This window comes from Microcebus murinus, chromosome 18 (genome assembly GCF_040939455.1).
Source record: "Microcebus murinus isolate Inina chromosome 18, M.murinus_Inina_mat1.0, whole genome shotgun sequence".
In the NCBI taxonomy this organism is placed as follows: Eukaryota; Metazoa; Chordata; class Mammalia; order Primates; family Cheirogaleidae; genus Microcebus; species Microcebus murinus.
In genome coordinates, this window is record NC_134121.1 from 26745068 (window position 1) to 26770462 (window position 25395).

Genomic DNA, 25395 nt, shown 5'->3' on the forward strand with positions numbered 1-25395 from the left:
CTAATGCTCACAATTGATGAATAAAAAATAATAATAGCTAACCAGTTTTTAAGCACAAAGTATGGGCCAAGCACCGTGTGAATCAATTTACATATCCTTCCTTGTCCTCACAACACTCTTAGAACATGGATAAAATATTATCCCCATTTCTAGATGAGAAAACTGTGGTTAAGTAACTGGCCCCAGGTCACACAGTAGTAGATGGCAGAGATGGGATATGATCCCACACGTGATGGGGTCGTAAGCACGTTTCACTGCCAATACAACCTCACCCCACAGGACAACTCCAGGACAGAAGGGATTTCCAGCATTGTCACCCCCACAGGATGGCCTGTCACATTCTCCAGTCTGGGTTGGGATGTGAAAAGAGTATTTGTGAGACTGAGGTCTAGTGAAGACAGGGAACCGAGTAACTCAAACAATGACATACTCATGGGTAGACTCTTAAACAGTTAAAAGTTTCCTTCAGTGGTGCCATCTTCAAGAGAACACCTGGAAATGCACGGGCATTTCTGGCCGTCACAAGGAGTGAAGGATGTTACTGGTATTAAGTGCCTGGATGCCATGGATGTGAAACATCCTACAATGGATAAAACAGATAAGCACAATGAATGGTGCCCCCCATATCATCAGCACCCCCACTAGCAAACACCCAGTGACAAACTAGCCCTTGTGAACAGCTCTAGGGCTACAGAAGAAAGAGACAATAGGAACACTCCTTTTAAGCTCACTGCTTTTAAAGCCTCACCTTATGCATCTTGAACTTTTGTGAAGCTCCTGCCAGCCAAGCATATGGCCCAAACCTGTTACTCAACCTCTGCATCTAGATTTATCTCCAAGGCATGGGCAGGAGCCAGATTCAGGTCCACAGGCTATTTGTCCAACAAGACACTTGGCTTCGTCCTGGCCCAGGCAGCAAGCAGACATAGGGCTATGCCAGCTGATTCTTGGACTAAGCAATTGAGAACTGTTGGGGAAGGCTCAGAAGGAAGGAGACTGTGATCATTACTCATTGTGATTGTCATCAGCTCAGTCCTATAACGTCAAGGACTCTGCTGGGCATGGAGAAGGCGGCAAGTCAGGCCTGTGGGAAAACCATTCTCACCATCTGTCGGTTCTAAGGAAATACCAGAACCCTGATACTTCCCTTCTCTCTGTGTCCTTAAACATAATATCCCTCAGCAAAGGCCTAACTCGGGTCCCCAAATCTCCTCTTTAAAAAAGGACTAATATTTATGAAATAGCTAATAAAGAGCAGGGCAGTCAGGAATCCACAATCAACTCTATATTGTAAAGCAGTCTTTATAAAACACTTAGCAGCATATGTCTATTTTTCACTAAAGCCAACTAAAACACTGATCTTCCAGTTTCCCACCTCCGACTCTTACCTACATAGCATAAACATTTGGCCAAGAAAAGTATGATTGAGGATTAAATCTATTTCATAGGGCACTCGCCTCCTCATTGATAATCTTAAAAACCTCAATCTAGAATGGGATAAGGAAAGCAAGGCTATTTACAGAGTCACTGGGGATGTCCTTAATGATTATATCCTTATTCCCCTAGATCTCTTTGACAATTATATAGGCAGCTGTAAAGGAAGAGTGAATGGATTGTTACAAGCCTTAATACCAAGAGATATTAAACTGAATTATGTTCAGGAGCCAAAACCCTGGGATGGTAGTGGTATTGTGGGAGGCTGGGAGGGCAGTAATGTATGACTATGAGACAGGATCAAAACATAAAACAGTAGCGATGGCACCAATAAAGTGATCACAAAGAAATAGTCATTGTTACGGAAAGGACTGTAAAAAAGATAGGTTGGAAACAAGCAGTTAGGAAAGTGGCAGACAGGGGATAGTGATGCTTGGCTCGTGATACTTTAACTGAAACTGGGAGATTTATGAAACAATCTGAGGGTAAAGTCTTTTTTATTTTTAAGGGAACTGTCATGAATTTTTTATGTACTTAAAAGTTGGATACTCTCCAAAAGATAGACAAATTAGTTAAATAATTTGCATTAAAAATAGATAGGTCTGGCAGTTCTAGCACACAGCAGTCTTAGCTAATGTAGACACCCTCTACCTCACCCCCAATTTGCAAACATAAAAATGCTGGAGAAAATATATGGCTTCCAATGAGATAGCACTTCACACCCATTAGGATGGCTATTATCAAAAAATAACAAGTGCTGGTGAATATGTAGAGAAATTGGAACCCTTGTGCACTGCTGGTAGGTATAAAACATGTAGGGCAATTCCTCAAAAGGTTAAAAATGGAATTACCATATGATACAGCAATTCCACTTCTGGGTATACACTCAAAACAACTGAAAGCAGGGACACGCACAGGTATTTGTATACCCATGTTCATAGTAGCATCATTCATGATAGCCAAACGGTAGAAGTGCCCATCAATGGATGAATAGATAAACCAAATGTAGTAGATATATGCAATAGAATATTATTCAGCCTTAAAAAGAAAATCTGGCACACACTATGACACAAATGGACCTAGGCAGCATTATGCTAAGTGAAATAAGCCAGTCACCAAAAGACAAATAGTATATGATCCCACTCATATGAATTTGACTACTCTATGCACATGAGGTGCATAGAGTATTCAAATTCATAGAGACAGAAAGTAGAATGGTGGTTACCAGGGGGTATTAGGGGGAGGGGGAAATGAGAAGTTATTAACAGGTACAGAGTTTCTGTTTTGCAAGGAAGAAAAGTTCTGGAGATGGATGGTGGTAATAGCTACACAACAATGTGAATGTACTTAATGTCACTGAACTGTACACTTAGAAATAATTAAAATGGTAAATTTTATGTTATGTATATTTTATACAATTTAATAAACAAGGCCAGGACCAGCGGCTTATGACTGTAATCCCAGCACTTTGAGAGTCCAAGGCAGGAGGATTACTTGAGGCCAAGAGTTTGAGACCAGCCTGGGCAACATAGCAATATCCCCATCTCCACAAAAAATTTTAAAATTGGCCAGGTGTGGTGATGCACTCCTGTAGACCCAGCTATTTGGGAGGCTGAAGCAAGGGGGTAGGAGGAAGCACTTGAGCCCAGGAGTTTGAGGCTGCAGTGAGCTGTAATCATGCCACTGCACTCTAGCCTGGGTGACAGAGCAAGATCCTATCTCTTAAATAAATAAATACCAAGAACAAAAATACTATATGGTTAAACTTAAAAGAGAGAAAGGTAAATTTTCTTCAAGAGGAAACTAAAACAGAGTGATAAACGCTAAAGGTAAACTTTAGAAACCAGAGAAAATAAGAAACTGGATGTAAGGTCTAGTCTAGGTGTCAAGCTTTTAATGCCCACACAGAAACAAGGCCACACTTGAAGAGTTGGAACTAAGGCTCCTAAATAAAACAGGAGCCTTGAAAAGGCACATTTCCACGATACAGAGGCTGGACACACTCTGCCCATCTGCCAAGTGAAGCAATACGAAAACTTGCTCTGCTCGGGGACACCTGTAGGGAATTGAAGCCCTAGGAGGGTAAAGTCTACATCACGCTCAGGTGTGGATGATAAAATTATACTATTAATACCTGAGGTTAAAAAAGAAGGTAAAAATGGGTTCCATGCTCTATAAATTGCCAATGAGAGTGTAAACTGGCATAAATCCAATGGAGGGGAATTTTGTACAATAGCAAAAAACCATGGGATAGTATTTTCAAAGTGCTAAGAGAAAAGAACAGGTAACTTAGATTCTCCACCAAATCACCACTCAATAGTAAGGGGCAATAAAGACCTTTTGAGGGAAGCAAAATTAAGAGAGTATTACTAGAAAACTTGCACTGGAGGATAAAGAATATACATCAGTAAGAAAGAAAGTGAAGCCAGAAGGAAGAAGACACTTGGAAGAAAGAATGGTGAACCAGGAAATGAGTAAACATATGGAAAATCTAAACAGGAATTGACTTTATAAAACAATAATTATTATTAATATAGCTAATTTAGGGGATTAAAAAAAGATGGAACTAGAATATTGAATAAGAACACATTTAAATAATGACTGTTTTTTAAGGAATGACTGAATTTAAAATGTTTTAAGTACTTAGTATTGTTAGAGAGGAATAGAGTGTTACTGATTAACAATGTTAAGTATGCAAATTAAAAATTTTAAATTAATCCTTCAGTAATAAAAATAGAATATATCATTTCCAAACCAGCAGAGGGAAAAGATAAGGAGTAGACAAAATTGAATTGAGTGAATAGAAGGCAATAAAAGGAGAAAAAGCATTAAAAAAACAAGGGTAAACAATATCCAAATTATTATGGTAGAAGTATTTAATAAATCCAATATATCACTAATCATAAAAAATTAACTAAACTCACCAGTTAAAAGATATTGTCCAAATGGATTTTTTAATATAATAAAATCTAGCTATAGGCTGTTTTTAGAGACACATGTAAAACCTAAAAACAAAGAAAGTAAAAGGATGGGAAAAGATATACTAGAAAATAGTATCCCTTTCCTACTCCCTGCACCAAAATAAAGCTGCCATTACTATAGTAATATAAACAAGACAAGACTTTAAGGGGAAAAGCATCATTTTATAAAGGATTTCTATAAAAACATAAATTATCTAAACAGACTCAAAAGAAAATAGAAAATCTGAGACCTAAAACAATAAAGAAAATTGAATCAGTAGTCAAATATCCATCTCTCTCCCATTAAAAAAACTAACTACTAGGCCGGGTGTGGTGGCTCACGCCTGTAATCCTAGCACTTTGGGAGGCCGAGGGGGTGGATTGCTCAAGGTCAGGAGTTCAAAACCAGCCTGAGCGAGACCCCGTCTCTACCAAAAATAGAAATAAATTAATTGACCAACTAAAAATATATATACAAAAAATTAGCCGGGCATGGTGGCGCACGCCTGTAGTCCCAGCTACTCGGGAGGCTGAGGCAGTAGGATCGCTGAGCCCCGGAGATTGAGGTTGCTGTGAGCCAGGCTGATGCCACAGCACTCACTCTAGCCTGGGCAACAAAGTAAGACTCTGTCTCAAAAAAAAAACAAAAAACAAAAAAAAACCTACTAGGCCCAGACCAAGATGTCAAGAAGCAGATAACCTTCCATCTTACTGGCTCAAACTGTTCCAAAGAAACAAAAGACAGGAATAATTCCCCAACTCATTTTACGAGGCTACTGTGTCATTGATACCAAAATTAGACAAGGATAATAGAACAAGTAAAATTATAGGCCAATACTGCTTATGAACACATGTAAAAACTTAGATAAATATTAGCATTGAGTCCAGCAATATATAAAAAATTAATATCATATTTCATCAAATCTAAAATGTCGCTGATTATAAGATGAACCATTATACCATACATTAAGAAAAAAAAGTGCTGTCACTTCAACCATGGCATAATGCTTTCTTATCACACATACATCTTATTTTATACTTACCTTAGGAGCTTTTCAGACTTTTTTACACAGATTTTTATCATATATCATTCTTATGCATTCATAACAAGGAAAACATAATCAAAATAAGTAAGATAAGATACTCTTAAAACTTCAAATTCAGAGTCCCACTCTTCTAAATCACTTTTCAACTCAGAGTCTTTGATATTCATACTTGCTATCAAGAGGTGGTAATGTAACATTTTATAAGAGTCTCTACTATTATCTTTGTTATTTTCTTCTAACCCATTGGCACACATTCTGAAAGTTCTGATGTTAAAGTTTTCTTTAACTTACCAAAGATGACAACTAAAAGTTTTTAGATACCAACCAAGATTCCTATTCCTTCCTCAAATGGTCCTTACATAGTTGTCTAAAACCCTTAAGGGATTATAGGTGACCAAGTTCAAGCAACTAGAAGATGCCATTGGAATTAGAAGATGCCATTGACTGTAAAACATATTCTAATTACAGAAATGTTAAAATGCAAAAAATATGCATCTCAAAATCAATGAAAATGGTATTCATAATGAAATAGGGTTTATCTCAGGAATGCAAGAATAGTTTAACATTAAAAAATTGACTTCCAGTTCCAAAATGTTGGTGTAGAAGCAAACTGGCTTCACTCTTTCCCACAGAAAACCAAAAATAAACATACAGTGCCAAAATATCCCAGTTCTCAAATATAAATACGACACAATTCCTAGGGCCAAAGAGAAATGAAAAAACTCTCAGCAGATTGTAAGAGAATCAGACTTCCACATCCACAATGCCCTTCCCCACATTCTGCCCAGCACCAAGTGCATGGAAAATTTTCCCCAAATTCACTGTTCTATACTGGAAAAAAGTGAGATCAAGGTGTACAACCAGCTTCCTCACCATCCTGGGTTCCCTGGCAGGAGACCTGTCACTCCCTCAACCACAAAAAGCATCACAAGTGCCTGAAGGGAGAAATATTCCTGAGGACAGGCAGAGACAAACGGAAGAGGCAAGACTACCATCCCCAGCCCCGGAGACTTAGCTCTGTAACTTGGCCAAAGGAGATGCCAAATCAGAGTGGCTGTTCAGCAACACCACACTGTTGGAAGTTTGCCCCACAGGTCCCCTGGAAATGAACCCCTAGCCAGCTTTTCCACACTGCTGGGATGTCCCCTTTGAAACCTCTCCTCTGGAAGGGCAGCACAACCTGGGCTTAAAGCACCATCTAGAGCCAAAAAGGAGGCAGTGAACTAGTGGTAAAGAATTTCTAAGCAAATATTAGGTTGGTGCAAAAGCAATTGCAGTTTTGGACTGTGAATTTTAAATCATTATAACTAGGTTCAAACACATCTTTATTAATGAAAATAGGAACCATTACAATCAACACATTTTTGTCAACAAGAAATAAGTTTATTCCTGTAACGTAAAAATCCATGCTTTGGGATTTAAGGAATGCTGAGAAAGCATTTTCTGCATCCTGCTGGTTGTGGAAGCAATTTCCCTGCAAAAAGTTGGCAAGATGCTTGAAGAAGTGGTAGTTGGTTGGCAAGAGGTCAGGTGAACATGGCAGATGAGGCAAAACTTCATAGCCCAATTCTTTCAACTTTTAAAGCATTGGTTGTACTAACTTCTCCATTGTCATGGAGAAGAATTGGGCCCTGTTGACCAAGGCTGGCTGCAGTTGTTACAATTTTCAGTGAATCTCATTGATGTACTGAGCATACTTCTCAGATGTAATGGTTTCACCAGGATTCAGAAAGCTGTAGTAGATCAGACCAGCAGCAGACTACTAAACAGAGACCATGACCCTTTTTTGGTGCAAATTTGGCTTTGGGAAGTGCTTTGCAGCTTCTTCTTGGTCCAACCACTGACCTGTGGCTGTCACATAAAATCCACTTATCATCACATGTCACAATTTGATCGAGAAATGATTCATTATTTTTGCATATAAGAAGAGAAGACATCATTTAGAGAAAAAAAAAAGGAATAGAAGACAACACTTCAAAACAACGATTCTACCTTCAGTCAGCTCATGAGGCACCCATTTCTTGAGCTTTTTCACCTTTCCAATTTGCTTCAAATGCCAAATGACCATAGAATGGTGGACCACAAGTTCTTTGGCAACTTCTTGTGTCGTTGTAAGAGGATCAGCTTTGATGATTGCTCTCAATTGGTCATTGTCAACTTCAAATGGCCAGCCACTGCACTCCTCATCTCAAGCCTTTTGTCTCCTTTGCAAAACTTCTTGAACCACCACTACACTGTACATTCGTTAGCAGTTCCTGGGCCAAATGTGCTGTTGATGCTGCAAGTTGTGATAAAAAGTCTCCCATCAAAGAAAAGCCCAGGACCTGATGGATTTGCTGTTGAATTCTATCAAACATTTAAAAAACTAATATCGATTCTATTCAAACTCTTCAAAAAAACTGAAGAGGAGGGAATACTTCCAAGGCCATTGCCCTCATTCCAAAATAAGACAAGAACACAACAAAAAATGAAAACTACAAGCCAATAACACTGATGAACATAGATGCAAAAATTCTCAGCAAAATACTAGCAGAACCTAATTCAACAATACATTAAAAAGATCATTCACTATGATCAAGTGGGATTCATTCCAGGGATGAAGGATGGTTCAACATAAGCAAATCAATAAACATTGATACATCACATTAACAGACCAAGAACAACAAAAAATGATTATTTCAATAGATACTGGGAAAGCATTTGATAAAATTCAACATCTCTTTATGATAAAAAACCTTCATCAAACTGGGTATAGAAGGAACATACCTCAAAATAACAAAGGCAATATATTACAAACCCACAGCTAACTAAATGGAGAAAAATTGAGGCCTTTCCTCTAAGATCTAGAACAAGACAAAGATGCCCAATTTCACCATTTTTATTCAACATAGTATTAAAAGTCCTGGCCTGAGAAATTAAGCAAGAGAAAGAAATAAAGGGCATCCAAATTGGAAAGGAAGAATTCAAATTAACCTTGTTCACAGATAACATGATCTTATACTTAGAAAAATCTAAAGACTTCACCCCAAAATTATTAGAACTGATAAACAAATTCAGCAAAGTTGCAGGATACAAAATCAACACACACACACACACAAATTCAGTAGTATTTTTATATAGCAACAGCAAAAAATCTGAAAATGAAATCAAGAAAGCAATCCCATTTATTAATATGATAGCTATGGAGAAGATAAAATACATAGGAACCTATTAACCAAAGTAGTAGAAGATTTATACAAGGAAAACTATAAAATACTCATGAAAGAAATTGAAGAGGACAATGGAAAAATATTCCATGCTCATGAATTAGAAGAATTAATACTGTTAAAATTACAATACTATCCAAAGCAATTTACAGAGTCAATGCAACCCCTATCGAAATACCAATGACATTCTTCACAGAAATAGAAAAAATGCTAAAATTTATACAGAACTATGAAAGACCTCAAATAGCCTAGGTAATCCTGAGCAAAAATAATGAGGCTGGAAACAGCATACTACCTGACTTCAAAATATACTACAAAGCTATAGCAACCAAAAAAGGCATGGTATTAGCATAAAAACAGACACATAGACAAACAAAATAGAGTACCCAGATATAAATCCACACACATGAAAGGAACTAGAGGTCATTATGTTAAATTAAATATTGCATGTTTTCACTCATATGCTAAAAAAGTGGGTTTATGAAGATAGAGAATACTAATATCTTGGTGATTACCAAAGGCTGGGAAGTGAAGGCAGGATGAGGAAATGAAGAGAAGTTGATTAATGGGTACAAATATATAGTCTGATAGAAGAAATAAGACCTACTGTTTGATAGATTAGTAGAGTGACTATAGCTTACAATAATCTATGTATATGCCAAAATGGCTGGAAGAGAAGAATTCAAATGGTTCTAGCATAAAGAAAAGACAAATATTTAAGATCATAGATATACCATGTATACTAATTTGATCTTTAGAAATTATATGAATGTATTAAATTATCACATGTACCCCAAAACTATGTAGATCTATCATATATTAACAAAAACATCTATTAAAGTAGGTTACCACATTAATAGATTAAAGAAAAAAAATCTCAGTGCATGCAGAAAAGCATTTGGTAAAATTCAATAATTAGGCCAGTGCAGTGGTTCACGCCTGTAATGTACTCTTGGAAGCTGAGACAGGAGGATCGCTTGGGGTCAGGAGTTTGAGACCAGCCTTAGCAAAAGCAAGACCCGGTCTCTATAAAAAATGGAAAAATTAGCTGGGCATGCTGGTGCATGCCTGTAATCCCAGCTACTCGGGAGGCTCAGGCAGGAGGATCACCTGAGCCCATGAGTTTGAGGCTGCAGTGAGCTATGATGACACCACAGCACTCTAGCCCAGATGACAGAGCAAGACTCTTTCTCTAAAAAAAAAAAAAAAAAAAAATTTAACAATCATAATTTTTTTAAAAGCCCCTTAGTAAAACATAAATAGAAAATAACAGAAACATTTCACAGCAAAAAAGAAAGAAAAAAATAGCAAAATGCTAGAAATATCCACTTTAAAGGCAAGAACAAGAAAAAGGTGATTGCCATCATTGCTTCTATATCTATGTAATAATATAGTAAATGTCATAGCCAGATCAATAAAATAGGAAAATAATAGAGGCAGTAATACAAAGGATTAGAAAAAACAACTAAACTATTGTTATGCTTAGGCAACTTGATTATTAATCCAGATATTTCAAAATAATCTACAGATAAACTATTGCACTAATAAGAGAATTCAACGAGTTTGTGGAATACAAAAGCCAATATAGAAAACTCTATAGAGGGACTATAGTGCAGAAATAAATAATTAAAAATATAACTTTTATAAAAGGTCCTATTCACAAAATCTTCTAAAATAAGATACATAGGAATAAATCCAACCAAAAATGTAATGCATTTTTATAGGGAACATTTTAATATTTTACTGAAAACAAAACATTTATGAATAAAAAAACTGAAGCACTTAGGAAGATGTAAATGAAGTGATATAAAATATTTATCAATCCTACCTGAAATAATCTATAAAATCATTTCAATTCTAATCAAAACACATAGCTCAACAAACAGGTCATAAAATTCATTTGGAAGAGGAAAAAATATCAGATCTAGGAATAGCCAAAACAATTCTGAAGAAAATGAAAAGGGAGAGATAGGAACACTCACCCCACCAGGCATTAAGACTTTTTATATAGGTTTTAGAAGCAAAACAATGTGGTGTGGAAGCAATGACAATCTGCCAGAACAAAGAACAAAATATTTAAACCAGAAACAAGCACAAACAAAATCTGATCAATCTAATGGAATACAATAGACCTTGGTACACAATAGAAGTGATTTCACAAATCAGTGGGTGTGAGAACTCTTGGTTAGCAATAGGGAAAAAAATTAGATCCATAATGCACACCATACACAAAAGTAAATTTTAGATAAATTAAAGGCCTGGCTGGGTATGGTGGCTCACGCCTATAACCCCATTACACTGGGAGGCTGAGGCAGGAGTATTGCTTGAGGCCAGGAGTTTGAGAACATCCTGGGCAATATAGTAATACCCATCTCTTAAAAAAAAAAAAAAAATCCTGGCCTAACCCAAGGTCATAAGGACTTTCTCTTTTGTTTGGCTGGGCATGGTGGCTCATCCTTATAAAGCAAAGGTGGAAGAATCGCTTGAGGCCAGGAGTTTGAGACCAGCATAGGCAACATACAAGATCCTGTCTCTACAAGAAAAATTTTTTAAACATTAGCTGAGCATGGTGGCATGCACCCGTAGTCCTAGCTACTTGGGAGGCTGAGGTGGAAGGATCACTTGAACCAAGGAGTTTGAGGTTACAGTGAGCTATGATGAGGCCACTCTACTCCAGCCTGGGTATACAGTGAGACTCCATTAAAAAAATTTTTTTAAGCCTAAATGTGAAAAACAAAATTTGAAAACTCATAAAATATAGAAAAATATCTTCATTGTTGAAGTAGGGAAGAACTTTGTGAAGTTGAGGAGAATATCTCACATATATGAGATACATATATCTATATCTACATTTTTATATCTCACACCAAATAGAAAGACAAAAAAAAAATCTCATAAAAAAAAACACAGGCTAGGCCGGGCGTGGTGGCTCACGCCTGTAATCCTAGCACTTTGGGAGGCCGAGGCGGGTGGATTGCTCAAGGTCAGGAGTTCGAAACCAGCCTGAGCGAGACCCTGTCTCTACCAAAAATAGAAATAAATTAATTGACCAGCTAAAAAAATATATACAAAAAATTAGCCGGGCATGGTGGCACATGCCTGTAGTCCCAGCTACTTGGGAGGCTGAGGCAGTAGGATCGCTGAGCCCCGGAGATCGAGGTTGCTGTGAGCCAGGCTGATGCCACGGCACTCACTCTAGCCTGGGCAACAAAGTGAGACTCTGTCTCAAAAAAAAAAAAAACCCACAGGCTGTGCCCAACTGTCAGGCCTGGAAAAAAAATTTAAAAAGTCAAAAATAAAATTAATAAATAACAAAATTAACCACAGGCAACAATAGAGCAGGCAATTTCATAGAACTGGCAATGGCAAATAGATTTATGAAAATGTGTTCAATTTCATCAGTAATCAAGGCAATTGCTATTAAGATGAGATGTAATTTTATATCCTGCAGATTGGCAAAAATTGAGCTTAAAAATACTAAGACTTGGCAAGGTTGTAAAGACATGGGAACTATATACATTGCAGGGAAGAATATAAACTGATATAATTACTTGGTAAATATAAAGATGAGGCACCCTAAACCCCAGCAATTCCATTTTAAGGTTATAATCCCTAGAAACACTCTCACATACATGCCCAAGGAGACATGTACAATGAAAGTCATTGCTGTGGTGTTTAAAATGATGTAGAATTAGAAATAACCAAAAGGTCTAACAATGGATAAATACACTGTAGCATAGAAATATACTGGAATACTCTAAAACTGCTAAAATGAATGAATGGATAAGTCTCAAAACCATTAAGTGGCAAATAAAGGCAATAAAAGTATAGCTATATATAATGATATTGTTTATACATTTTTTTAATTATATTTTTTTACTTTTTTTTTTTTTTTTTTGAGACAGAGTCTCACTCCATTGCCCTGGCTAGAGTGTCGTGGTGTCAGCCTAGCTCACAGCAATCTCAAACTCCTGGGCTCAAGCGATCCTCCTGCCTCAGCCTCCTGAGTAGCTGGGACTACAGGCTTGCACAAGCCACCAAGCCCGGCTAATTTTTTTTCTATATGTTTTTAGTTGGCCAATTAATTTCTTTCTATTTTTAGTAGAGACAGGGTCTCACTCTTTCTCAGGCTGATCTCGAACTCCTGAGCTCAAATGATCTGCCTGCCTCGGCCTCCCAGAGTGCTAGGATTACAGGCGTGAGCCAGGCCTGGTACGCACCCGGCCTGTTTATACATTTTTAAAACCCAAAAAGAATATTTGCATTGTCACAAGTATATGCATATACATTAAAAGTTTTTTTAAAAAGTGCACAGTAATCAAAGATTACCTCTAAGGAGAAAGAGCAGGAAAAGCCTGTGATGCGGAGTAGGTGGAGGGAAGTGGCACTAATGACACCTGTACTTTTGTATTTCTTTAAAGAAAATCTGAAGCAAACATGGCAAAATGTTACTATTTGTCAAAGGTAGGTGGAAGATACAAAAGTGTCTATTATATTATTTTCTGTCCTGGTATATTTTAAATATTTCGTAATTGAAACATGTTACATAGAAAAGGTCTGGCAATATGCATGGTATGCCCATTTGCTATCTTGTAGAACAGGGACAGAAGCTTAAAAGGGAGATCTTTCTTTATAATAGCAAAAAGATTGAAAACAAAATTAGTAAAATAAGTTGTAGTATAGCCATATAGCTATATAATGAAATGTCATATAACTATAAATAAACGATAGTTCAGAAGTGTGATTACTGATTTGGAAATATATTGACAGCATATTAAGTGGAAAAAAATAGGTGATGAAATTATAGGTTCTCAATTAAGGCATTAAATGGTTAAAGGAACCTTTTCTTATACGAGCAAGTAGGCCGAAGTTCCATTAACGAACCTGCCATATTTTAATCTCTTATCAACTAGTACCTATGGAACTAAGTTAACCACAGGGAGCCTAACAATAATAAAAAGCACAATAGATTCATTCTAGAGTTTTGAACAAGGCAGATACTGCTATACTACCTATACAGAAAAGCTACATTCAATGCCAAAAACAATTATTTCCCAGTGTTGGTGTCAACGATTCCCACCTTTCCAGATAAGACCTGTTTTATCTCACCATCTAGTTAAAGAGCTACCAGAGCTAGCACAATAACATAAATTATTCATCATGTATACAAAAGAGCCAGGCAAAATATAATAAACTGCATACAAAATAAATTGGATCAGATACTATAAACAATGAAACCCAAAGCTATACTCACAAAGTTGTGCTGTATTTATAAGAGGAAAAAATGGTGGTAAGAAATTACTGAAGGAATTCTGAGAGAGGATAAAACATTTTGTCCTCAAACCAATTTCTCATGGTAAAGGAAAAAAAAGAAAGAAAGAAAAAAAAATTGTCCTGGTGCATTTATGCCCTCTGATAAATTAGAAATAGACTTGGGTGCTCTAAAACATGTACTCCATATTTTGTTAATTAACAGTTGCCCAAAAGGTGTAAGAATCACAATAGATTCTATTTTTATAAAATTTGCCATATCATACAATGAAAGTTGGAGCCCTAACTGGTGAGTTAGGGCTCTTAGGGAAAATATTTTTATTATTATTCTTTTACTGTGAAAATATTTCTTGTGTAACTTTATACCTTGATAAAGTATTTTTGAAGCTATTAAGACCAAAAGACATAAATACTGCATTTATTATGTAAAAATTAAGAATGGCTCAGATTATACAATAGTAGTTGGATGTAAAGTGTACTAAATTTCGCCTTGCAGAAGAGTTGATTTTGAATTCAATCACCCTCTGAGAGAAGACATCCCAGCTCGCATAATTTCATCAACCAGGAGAATGTTGGTGGCAATCACTGTGCTAAGGAAAAAGATGAGAAGGTGAGTAAAGTCTACTAAGCCACCCTTATCTTTTTCCCCCAGCAATCTTCAGCTAAGAAGGGTACTTTGTTCTGCAGTGATGGTAGTGTGAGATTTTATGAGACAAAGCTTTTACAAATACAAACATCACCCGTTATATTATAATTCCAACTCTTTTGCTGATAAGGTAGAAGTCTGATTTATATTCCAGCAGAACTGAGCTTATTTGTAGCATATCATTTGATTTTCTCCACTATGCATGTGCTATTTCAGTAAAGTTTCCTCTTTCCCTTCTTTCTCAAATAAACAGTAAGATTAACCTTTCCTATAACTTACACTGCTAGAACTAAAATATAAAGAGACTGTGAAATGACAGACACTAGTCTTAATAACCAAATACTATACCTTTCCATACACTTGACAATTTTTCCACTGTAGGTAAAAAAATTAATATAAAAATTTTAATGTTATTGATTGTACCTCTAAACATCTTTCTCTTTATATTAATACAAACTTACCAAGAGTGAAGAAGTTGTTTTTTAACACAGTAATTATCCCAAACTCCTGCATCTGCTGCCACCATTGGCTCACCTACATAGCAAAAACAAACAATCCTCCAATTTATTAATATTGATTGGTATGTTCTAACAATATTTAATACACCACCAAAACTACTTTTGTCAAGGTCATCAGTGACCTCCATGTTGTTAAATCAATGGTTGATGCTTAGGCCTAATCTAACAGCACTTAACACTGTTGATCAGACCTGTCCCATTCTATCTTCACTTGTCTTCCAGGACACCACATGCCCCTGGTTTTCTTTCTTTTGCATTAATGGCTCCTTTTCTGATTACTTTGCTGGTTCCTCCCCTTCCCCCTGAGCTCTTACTGTTGGAGAACCCAAAGGTTCAGTTCCAGATTCTTCCTTTTTCTCTCTACACCTACTTCGTAGGTGATTTCATCCAGTCTTCTGGGTTTAAACCATATACACCTGATGATTCTCAATTTTCATCTCCAACCCAGACCTCTTCCTTGAGCTTCAGATCCATATGTCCAACTGACGATTTTACTTGAAAGACTATAGACAGTTCAACCTTGGCTTTGCCAAAACTGAATGCTCGTGTTCCCTCACCCACAGCCTGCTCTACCCAGTCTTCTCCAACACAGCTGATGGCAATTCTAACCTTCTAGTTGTTCAGTTGACTCATCTCCAGAGTAGAGAGTAGCCAGAGTGATCCTCTTAAACATAATTAGATCACATGATACTCTCTGCTCAAAATTGTTTCCTATTCTACTACAGTAAAAGCCAACATCCTTAGACTGGCCCACATGGCCCTGCATAATCTGAACTTTAATCACCTCTCGTTTCTTCCTCATAAACATCAGACACTGGCTTTTCCCCTGGCTGTTCCCTCTCCCCAGACTTATCCCCCAGTCTCCATATGACTAACTTCCTTACTTCCTTCAACTTTTTCAATAAATATCTTCTCAGTGGGGCCTATCCTGGCCAACCTCTTTAAGTTGCAACCTTCTCCCCACCCTCCTGTACTAGCATTCACAATCATCTTTACACTGCTGTTTTTTAAATGAATGTATTGCTTTCTAAAATGCTAAAGGAACTTATTTATTAAAGTTATTTACTGCCTGTCTTCCCCCACTACAACATAAGCTCACAAAGATAGATATTTTTGTCTGTTTTGTTCTGTGTGAATCCCAAGAGAAAAATAAGCATTTCAAAAACTATTTCTTAAGCAAATGAATATTTTCTTTTAAGAAGCTCAAAAGTAAAGTAAAAGCACTCAATATTTGAATATTCAAGTCACCCAAACCTCCACCCCTTTACTATAAGATCTAGATAACTGAAGAATAACCTCTTTATTTATTAAGCAGCTGATTTTTCTTCACTTTCTTACCTTTATTCAAATCTATGCCAACAAGTTGTTTTGATTCTAAATGCACAGCCTGAACTTTTACTAGTGTTTCCTGTGGGTCACAACCAGAATTCTGAGCAAGAACCTTTATGAATAAAAATAATAATAAATATATGTGTGGAATACCTTAACATAAATGTTTGAATATCATATATAATTACAAGGCACTACTCTTTAGTCTTGTGAAAACATATCAATAATACAGTAAACATCTCCTTTTGAAGAATTCCATTCTTCATCTAAATCAAATTATTATTTTGTCTATCTAGTAGGGGTTTTTTGGGTTTTTTGAAATATTTATTTACTTTACTTTTTCTTTCTTTTTATTTTTTCTACACTCTCCAGTTATTCCAGGAAATATCTAGTATTTTTTATATTTACTTAAGCATTTCACCTATGCACATTATAATAAATTCTGACGAAATGAGAGTTCTCCCACCTCCACTCCACTTACATTAGTTTCCCTCTTTGCAAAAGCTTTTTTTTTTTTAATGTGGAAGGAAGCAGAATAGTCTCACATCTCTAGTCACACACTCTCCAGTTTTTCCTACACACTTGCTAAAGGAAACCAGTATATATGCAGCACCTTTGTATCTCTCATCTCCACAAGGAGCACCATAGCCTGTGGTAGCAGGGATGGAGACACCTGTACTCCAAACCAGGCTCATTTCCAAGTGGTTCCAAATCACCAACTGATGAGGTAAAAGGTACCACCAGGGTATACTGAGTTACCAATTTCTGTCAACAACAGGGTCATTACTTACTGACTTTGTTGCTTTGAGGAAGGAAAAAAATAGAAATCCAATTCACAAAGATTCTATAAATTACCAATAATTCTAGTAGCAGTTCTCAAAGAGACTTTGTTAGTATCATTAGAATGTTTTAATTCATGGTAATAGCATATCTGGAGTAGTTTTTCCATGGTTCTAAGTAGTTCATGACAAAATTAAGGCAAAGAGAAAGGAATGGTGGTTCTCTGTTCTTAGGTCACCATATGAAAAAAATCTGTTGTTTTTTTTTCTACTTTTCTAGGAATTATAATGGCAATAACAAATGCAAGCTAGTATTTGGGAATGCTAAAAAGCCTCAAGACCTCACTTTCCACAATTTAAAATGATTACACTTCGGTTACTACCAACAAAACATCTACCCTAAAATCTAATTACATTTTAAGTTCTACACTTTTCATTATGATCAATCATGCACCCTTTCTGAATGAAACTTTTGGAGCTCAGAGAAGGAAACAAGGGGATAATTTGGCTATTTCATGAAGCTCCTGCAATGATTCTGGGCTGTTATCCCCCAAGTTTTCCTGCTTTAGTTGTAAAACATCTAAGGTAAAACTGTGTGAGGAAACAAAAATAAATACCTGTCTTTCTATTCTGCTAACTATTAGATACTATAAGCAATTTGTAATTAAACAACTTTACGCCTAACCAGTTGTTATGTGGTGGTTAGGGTAGCTGTACCTTGGGAATAATGAGTAAGGCATCAGCGAAAGCTTGGATCCCGAGACGAGCTCTTCCTTTCACATTGTGCTTGTATACCAAAAGAGCTTCAGCTATTGCCACTTCGACTGCACCAGCCCCTGGAACCACACAACCTATTGGAGGAAAAGAAATGATTGGCACAACATGCCATACAGAAAAAACAGGGAAAAAAGCAATTAGCTATTCTAGTGTGTTCTATTATCTTGCCTACCTGTAAAATGTATTTAAATATATACAGAAATCAAATAAATAAATAAACAAGAAATAAAAAAATAAATATATACAGAAATCAAATAAATTGCACAGCTCAGTAATTACTCAGTTGTCTCATAAAACATCCCAAAGTTATATGCCATTAAATAATTAAGCATGGTACAGATAACGGGCTATAAATAGCTTATTTCACTGTTTATCCTCTGGCAAATAAGAGTAGACATTTCTTTCACCTTCATCTTACTCTTCTATGATTATATTTATTATAAAAGGTAGTTATCATAATTTATGGTGGCAGGTAACTGATTGTGATATCGGATCTGAAAAATTTTTAGGCCAAGATAACTTGGCCATAATTTTTGATAATGAATTCTTAGGATTCAATGAAGTATTCATTTTCCGTACTGGAACAGAACCCAAACTGCCACCTTAGAAAAAATTTAGGTGGTCTTATTCTAAGACAAGAGCTTTGGTTAAACACATCAATTTTCACATCAGGATATGACTTCTGCATCTGCTTGTATGGTTTTATAAAGCTTATGACTCTTACTTGAATCAGCAAACCTGCTTTAGAATCACCCATCTTTAAAACAAAACAATACAACAATAATCTCTCTTTTTATCTCACATCATTTTTTAATTACTACTCCCTTTCTCTGCTTCACTTTACCACATAACTGCTCAGAGTTGTTTACCCTCAGGTGATTACATCTTTATCTCTCAATCACACTTTTTTAAAGTTCCTTGTTAAATACAGAATATACTCAAAAGAATATTGATATGTATAAGGTATGAAGAATAAATGTACAATAAACAAATGTACCTTTCTATCTAGCTTAAGAAAGAGATTACTTCCATCTTGCTAGCAGACTGTAATAAAAAAAAAATAAAATAAAATAAAATAAAAAAAAAGAAAGAGATTACTAGTACCTTTGATAACTTCCCTTATCCCATTCCCTGTGAAGAGACAGCATATCAAAATTTTCGGGATGCTACTAATGCAGTAGTTAGAAATTTACGTCACTGAACACCTATATTAGAAAAGAAGTAAGTTCTCAAACCAGTGACCTCAGCTTCCACCTTAAGAAACTAGAAACAAAGAGCAAATGAAACCTAATGTAAGCAGAAGAAAGGAAATAATAAAGATCAAAGCAGAAATTAAGAAATAAAAATGACAAATATCAGAAATGATAAAAGTGATATTACCTCAGATTCTATAGCTATCAAAAAGAATAAAGAAATATTATGATTGAATTTATGCCAATAAAGTCAAAAACTTAGGTCAGAGATTGACAAACTTTCTGCAAAAGGCCAGTCAATAAATATTTTAGGCCCTATGGGCCATTTCATTTTTTTTGCAACTATTCAACTCTGCCACTGTAGCACAAAAATAGCCATAGACAATATATAAACAAATGAGTATGGCTGTGTTCCAATAAAACTTTATTAACCAGAAATAGGCATCAAACCAGATTTAGTTCATAGGCAGTAGTTCGATAATTCTAACTTAGATGAAGAGGACAAATTGAAAGATACAAACTACTAAAGTTCATTAAAAAAAAATAGATAATCTGAATAGCCCTCTATCTATTAAAGAGATTGAATTTGTAGTTAAAAGCCTTCCCACAAAGAAAACTCCAGGTTCAGAATGGCTTTACTGACAAAGTCTACCAAACATTTAAGGAAAAAATAATACCAATTCTATATAAGAATTCAACATTTTCAGAAATTGGAACAGGAGGAAAAACTTTCAAACTCATTCTCTCAGGACAGTATTAATCTAATACCAAAAATGATAAAAATGATAAAGGCATTACAAGAAAAAATATATATACAGACCAAATACCCCTTATGAATATAGCAGTAAAAATTCTTTTTTGAGACAGATTCTCATTTTGTTGTCCAGGCTAGAGCACCATGGTGTCAGCCTAGCTCACAGCAACCTCAAACTCCTGATCTCAAGCCATTCTCCTGCCTCATCCTCCCGAGTAGCTGGGAATGCAGGCATGTGCCACCATGCCCGGCTAATTTTTTCTATATATTTTTAGTTAGCCAATTAATTTATTTCTATTTTTAGTAGAGACAGGGTCTCACTCTTGCTCAGATTGGTTTCAAACTCCAGACCTTCAGCAATCCTCCTGCCTTGGCCTCCCAGAGTGCTAGGATTATAGACGTGAGCCACCGCACCCAGCCCAACACTTATTCTTGATTTAAAAAAAAACTCTCAGTAAACTATGCATAGAAGAGAACTTCCTCAATTTAATAAAAACTTACAGCTAATATCATACATAATAGAAAAAGACTGAACGCTTTCTCTCTAAGATCAGGAACTAGGAAAGGATATCCATTCTTATCACTTCTATTCAACATTGTATTAGAGGTTCTAGCCCATGAAATAAGGGGAAAAAAGTAAAAATATCCAGGAAATATTGGCAGGAAAGAAGTAAAACTGTCTTTATTCACAGATTACATGATCATTTATATAGATAATTCAATGAAATACATTAAAAAGCTACTAGAACTTATATAAGTGATTTAGCAAGGTTGCAGAATTCAAAATCAATATACAAAAATGAACTGTATTTCTATATATTAGTAACTAATAATCAAAAATTGAAATTTAAAAAATACCATATGTAACAGCATCAAAATATATGAAATATATAGGAATAAGTATTTAAAAAGATGTGTGAGACCCCTATACTAAAAACAACAAAAAATTGTTGAGATAAATCCAAGAAGGCTCAAATAAGTGGAGATATATACAATGTTCATAAATTGAAAGACTCAGTATTGTTAAGATATCAATTATCCCCAAATTGATCTATATATTCAATAAAATTCAAATCAAAATCCCAGCAATGTCTTGGGTAGAAATTGACAAGATGATTCTAAAATTCATATGGAAATGCAAGGACTCAGAATAACCAAAATAACTTGAAAAAGAACAAAATGTGAGGGTTAACACTACTGATTTTAAGTCTTATTAGTATTATAAAGCTACAGCAATCAAGACAGTAAGATAGACAAAGACATGAACATAACAGAAAAAACAGTTACAGAAATAGAACACACGAATATGGACAGCTGATTTTTGATAAAAGTACAAAAGTAATTCAATGGTGAAAGGATAGTCTTTTCAACAAATGGGGCTGAAATAATCTGATACCTATATGCAAAAAAATTAACTTGGATCTATACCCTATGCCCTAATATATAAAAATTAACTTTAAATGAATTATAGACCTAAATGTAAAACCCAAGACTATAACACTTCTAGAATAAAACACAGAGAAAAATCTTTGTGACACTACTTAGGTAAAGATTTCTTAGATACCACACCAAAAACATAATCCATGAGAGAATAGTCTTCATCAAAATTAAGAACTTCTCTTTGAAAAACACTGTTAAGAGAATAACAGAACAAGCCATATATAAAGAGATAAATTTACAGATTATATATTTTAATAAGCACGTGGATCCAGAATATAGAAATAACTCTCAAAATCAATAATAAAAAAACAATGTAATTTTTTTAAAAGGCAAAAGATTTGAACAGAAACTTCACCAAAGATACATGGAGAGCAAATAAGCACTTGAAAAGATGCTCAACATCAGTGATCATTAGGAAAATGCAAATTAAAACCACAGTTCTCAATTTGTAATGCAAATTAAAAGCACAGTTTGTCTTTTTACTTTTAAAAAGGCTAAAATTAATACTACTAACCACATCAAGTATTGGTAATCATGCAGAACACCTGGAACTCCATACACTGCTGGTGAGTGTAAAACAGTAGTTTGAAAAACAGTTTGGGAGTTTCTAAAAAGTTAAACATATATATCTATCATAGCCATTGCATTCCTGGGCATTTACCCCAGATAAATGAAAACATATGTCCATAAAAAGACTTATATACAAAAGGTTCATGGCAGCTTTATTTGTAATAGCCAAGAACTGTAAATAACCAAATATCCATCTATAGGTGAATAAACTGTAGTCTATTCACATAATAGAATATTATTTAGCAATAAAACAGAATCAACTACTGATAAATATAATAATATCAATGACTTTCAAAATACACTGTATAAAAGAAGCCAGACCAAAAAAGAATACATACTTTAAGGTTGTGCAACCATCACCACTATCTAATTCCAGAACATTTTCATCGTGCCCACTAAAAGAAACCTGTGCCCATGAGCAATCACTCCCTATGACCCCCTTCTCTCAGTCCTTGGCAACCACTAATCTACTTTTTGTCTATACGGATTTGACTTTCCTAGACACTTCATATAAATGGAATCATATAATATGTGGCCTTTTGTATCTGGATTTTTTTAACTTAGCACAATGTTTTCAAGGTTTAGCCATGTTGTTATATATATCAGTACTTTGTTTTTGTGGTTAAATACTCCCTCATCATATGACATTTTGGTATGACATACTACATTTTGGTTATCCATTCACTAGCTAATGGACATTTGGAATATTTATTTATGTATATATTAATACCTAAGAATGGATTTTCTGGGTCACATAGTAATTCTGTTTAACTTTTTGAGGAACTGTCTATCTTCCATCATTTTCCACCAGCAACGCTTTACGGTTCCTCCCCACCCTTACCAATATTTATTGTTGTCCAGCTTTTTTATTGTTGCCATCCTAGAAGCTGTAAAATGGTATCTCTTTGTGGTTTTGATTTTCATTTCACTAATGACTAATGATGCTGAGCAATCTTTTCATGTGCCTATTATTTTATTTTAAAGATGTGTGTTTTTATTGAATTATCTACTCTAACTCCTTTAGAAGGAAGTTTATTATAAATTGTCAATAAATAATAAATGTTAAGACCGGTCAGCCCACCGGAGATTCAAATTGTGGTCCATGGCGGCGCCAGACCTGCGAGCGCAGGGGGACTCCCTGCTTCTGCACCTGATCCGGGACCTGGAAGAGCTGGAGGCAAAGCGGACGGTGTTGAACGCCCCGGGTGGAGGAGGGGTGGCTCTCGCTCACCAAGGCCCACTATGCCATGGGCGCCAAGTCGGTAGGGCCCCTGAAGTATGCCTTACGCATGGAGCCCCAGGTCTGTGTCCACATCAGTGAGGCCCAGGATGGACTCCAGAAATTCAAGGTGGTGAGAGCTGGCGCCCAGACCCCAAAGGAGGTGAAGCCCCGCGAGGCAGGCCTGCAGCTGGCTGCAGACAAAGCCAACCTTCAGAACTGCATCGACTGGGGTCGAAGGCAGCTCCGGGGACTCCAGGAGAAACTCAACTTGGAGCCTGGGGCTGTCTGACCTGCATCCACAGAGGCAGGGCAGTGAGCACAGCTATCCTTGGATGTGGCTGCCTTATCAGAGGCCTTCACAAGTACTTATCACAAGTACCCCTCCCCCCACCCCATGTATAGCCCCCTCCATGTCCCTGGTCTGCATGTTTCCAGCTTTGTTAGGTGTGAAGTTTGAAGAGGTGAACTGAGCAATGTGGAAAGCCACTACTTTGAAACCATCCCTAGGTGTGTGTTCTTATAGGACACACCCCCACGGGGCAGCTGCATATAGATCAGTCAGCTGTGGTTTCTTTACAGGGTGATGAAACACTGGACACACAGTGGTGGGAAGGACAGGCAGTAGTGCTTCAGGCTCACTAGATCCTCAAAACTGAACTTGCTGGACGAGAAAACCATTCATGGCTGACAGACCAGAAAAATATGATTTGAGTCAATAAAAACGTAAACACCCGAGTGGATGGGCAGCCCTTGGCAGGGTCTGAGCCAGGAAGTAAAAAAGATTTGACTTAGATTTAAGGGAACTCTTGGAAAAGACCTTCCAGGTTTTAAAAATCCTGACTTTTACCAGGAGTGAGGCCAAGCCTCTCTTCATTTGTTGAAGGGCCAGTTTTGTTTCCTGTTATAAGAATTTGCTTCATTTTTCTACTGGGTTGTTCATCCTTTCAGCAGTTTCTAGGAGCTCTTTATGTTTGGGGGGAATTAGTCCTACAAAGGACTGTATACTATGTGTGTCTACTAAGAGATGTAAATATTTGTTTCTAGCTTGTTTTTTAACTTTGCTTATGGGGCTTTTTAAAATTTTTTTATTATAAAATAAAACATTACATCAAACTGCAAAAAAATAAATAAATAATAAATGTTAATATCCTTTCATAGTCTTTCTTTTTTTTTTTTTTTTTGAGACAGAGTCTCACTTTTGTTGCCCAGGCTAGAGTGAGTGCCGTGGCGTCAACCTACCTCACAGCAACCTCAAACTCCTGGGCTCAAGCGATCCTCCTGCCTCAGCCTCCCGAGTAGCTGGGACTACAGGCATGCACCACCATGCCGGGCTAATTTTTTGTATATATACTTTTAGTTGGTCAATTAATTTCTTTCTATTTTTTTTTAGTAGAGACGGGGTCTTGCTCAGGCTGGTTTCGAACTCCCGACCTCGAGCAATCCGCCCGCCTTGGCCTCCCAGAGTGCTAGGATTACAGGCGTGAGCCACCGCGCCCGGCCTCATAGTCTTTCTTGAAATTACACTGCACCTGAGGTAATTCAAAACTGTAAAAGCTTTTTCATGGTTTTAAAAAGAAATTTTCTAAAAACAAAAAATGTATACCCCAATTAAGGGCTGTGAAATAAATAAATAAATTTTTAAAAAATAAAAGCAAAATATGACACTATTGCATTAAATTATTTTTTCATTTCATAAACAAAAGTTAATTGAAAAGGTAGCATACTATTAAGAATATTCCAAAGAAAACACTTTTATATCCAAACTACTAATACAAATTCCAAAGTAAAATGAGAGAAAAGTAATCATTCATATCTTTTAAAATGCCATACATACCATGACAGATTTATTACTACTTTAAAAATATGTGAGGTTCAAATCCATCACAAAAAAGAGCTTACCATCTTCAATGGCATTTTTGATGGCATGAAGTCCATCTCTTAAGGCATCCTTGATTTGTGTCAGAGTATGCTTATTTGGACCTTTAACCAGCAAAGTAACAGAGAGAGGGTTAACACAGCCCTCAATAAAAGTGAACTTTTCTTCACCCTAAAGGATGACACAAAAAGACATAAATAACATAAATATTTAATATTCATTATGCAATCAACACCTAGTTTATATTAGAATTCAATCTTCATGCGAATTTTTCTTATCAAACATAACTAAAAATATGTTTAAAAGTAAAGTTATATTTGAAATCTTAACAAACATTTAGGTAAATAAATTATAAAATCTATCCTGTACATTAG

At 36.0% G+C, this 25395-nt stretch overlaps 1 protein-coding gene and 1 pseudogene across 2 annotated transcripts in view; one reads left to right on the top strand and one right to left on the bottom strand.

The window, feature by feature from the left end:
- Positions 1-12583: 12583 nt before the first annotated feature.
- Positions 12584-25395, bottom strand: part of CCT6B (chaperonin containing TCP1 subunit 6B) — a 37452-nt gene continuing 24640 nt past the window's right edge. Inside the window, exons 10-14 of one of the 2 annotated variants that reach the window (XM_012790202.2) lie at positions 25045-25192; positions 17907-18040; positions 16420-16522; positions 15025-15097; positions 12586-14507 (exon numbers count right to left, since the gene is read on the bottom strand). In XM_012790202.2, coding sequence (XP_012645656.1) covers positions 14435-14507; positions 15025-15097; positions 16420-16522; positions 17907-18040; positions 25045-25192 — 531 coding nt within the window. In that variant the 3' untranslated portion in view covers positions 12586-14434. Of the gene's footprint in view, positions 14508-15024; positions 15098-16419; positions 16523-17906; positions 18041-25044; positions 25193-25395 lie in introns of both variants that reach the window. The other variant, XM_012790262.3, reaches the window with a different exon arrangement.
- Positions 23026-23434, top strand: LOC142861884 (vacuolar ATPase assembly protein VMA22 pseudogene; annotated as a pseudogene).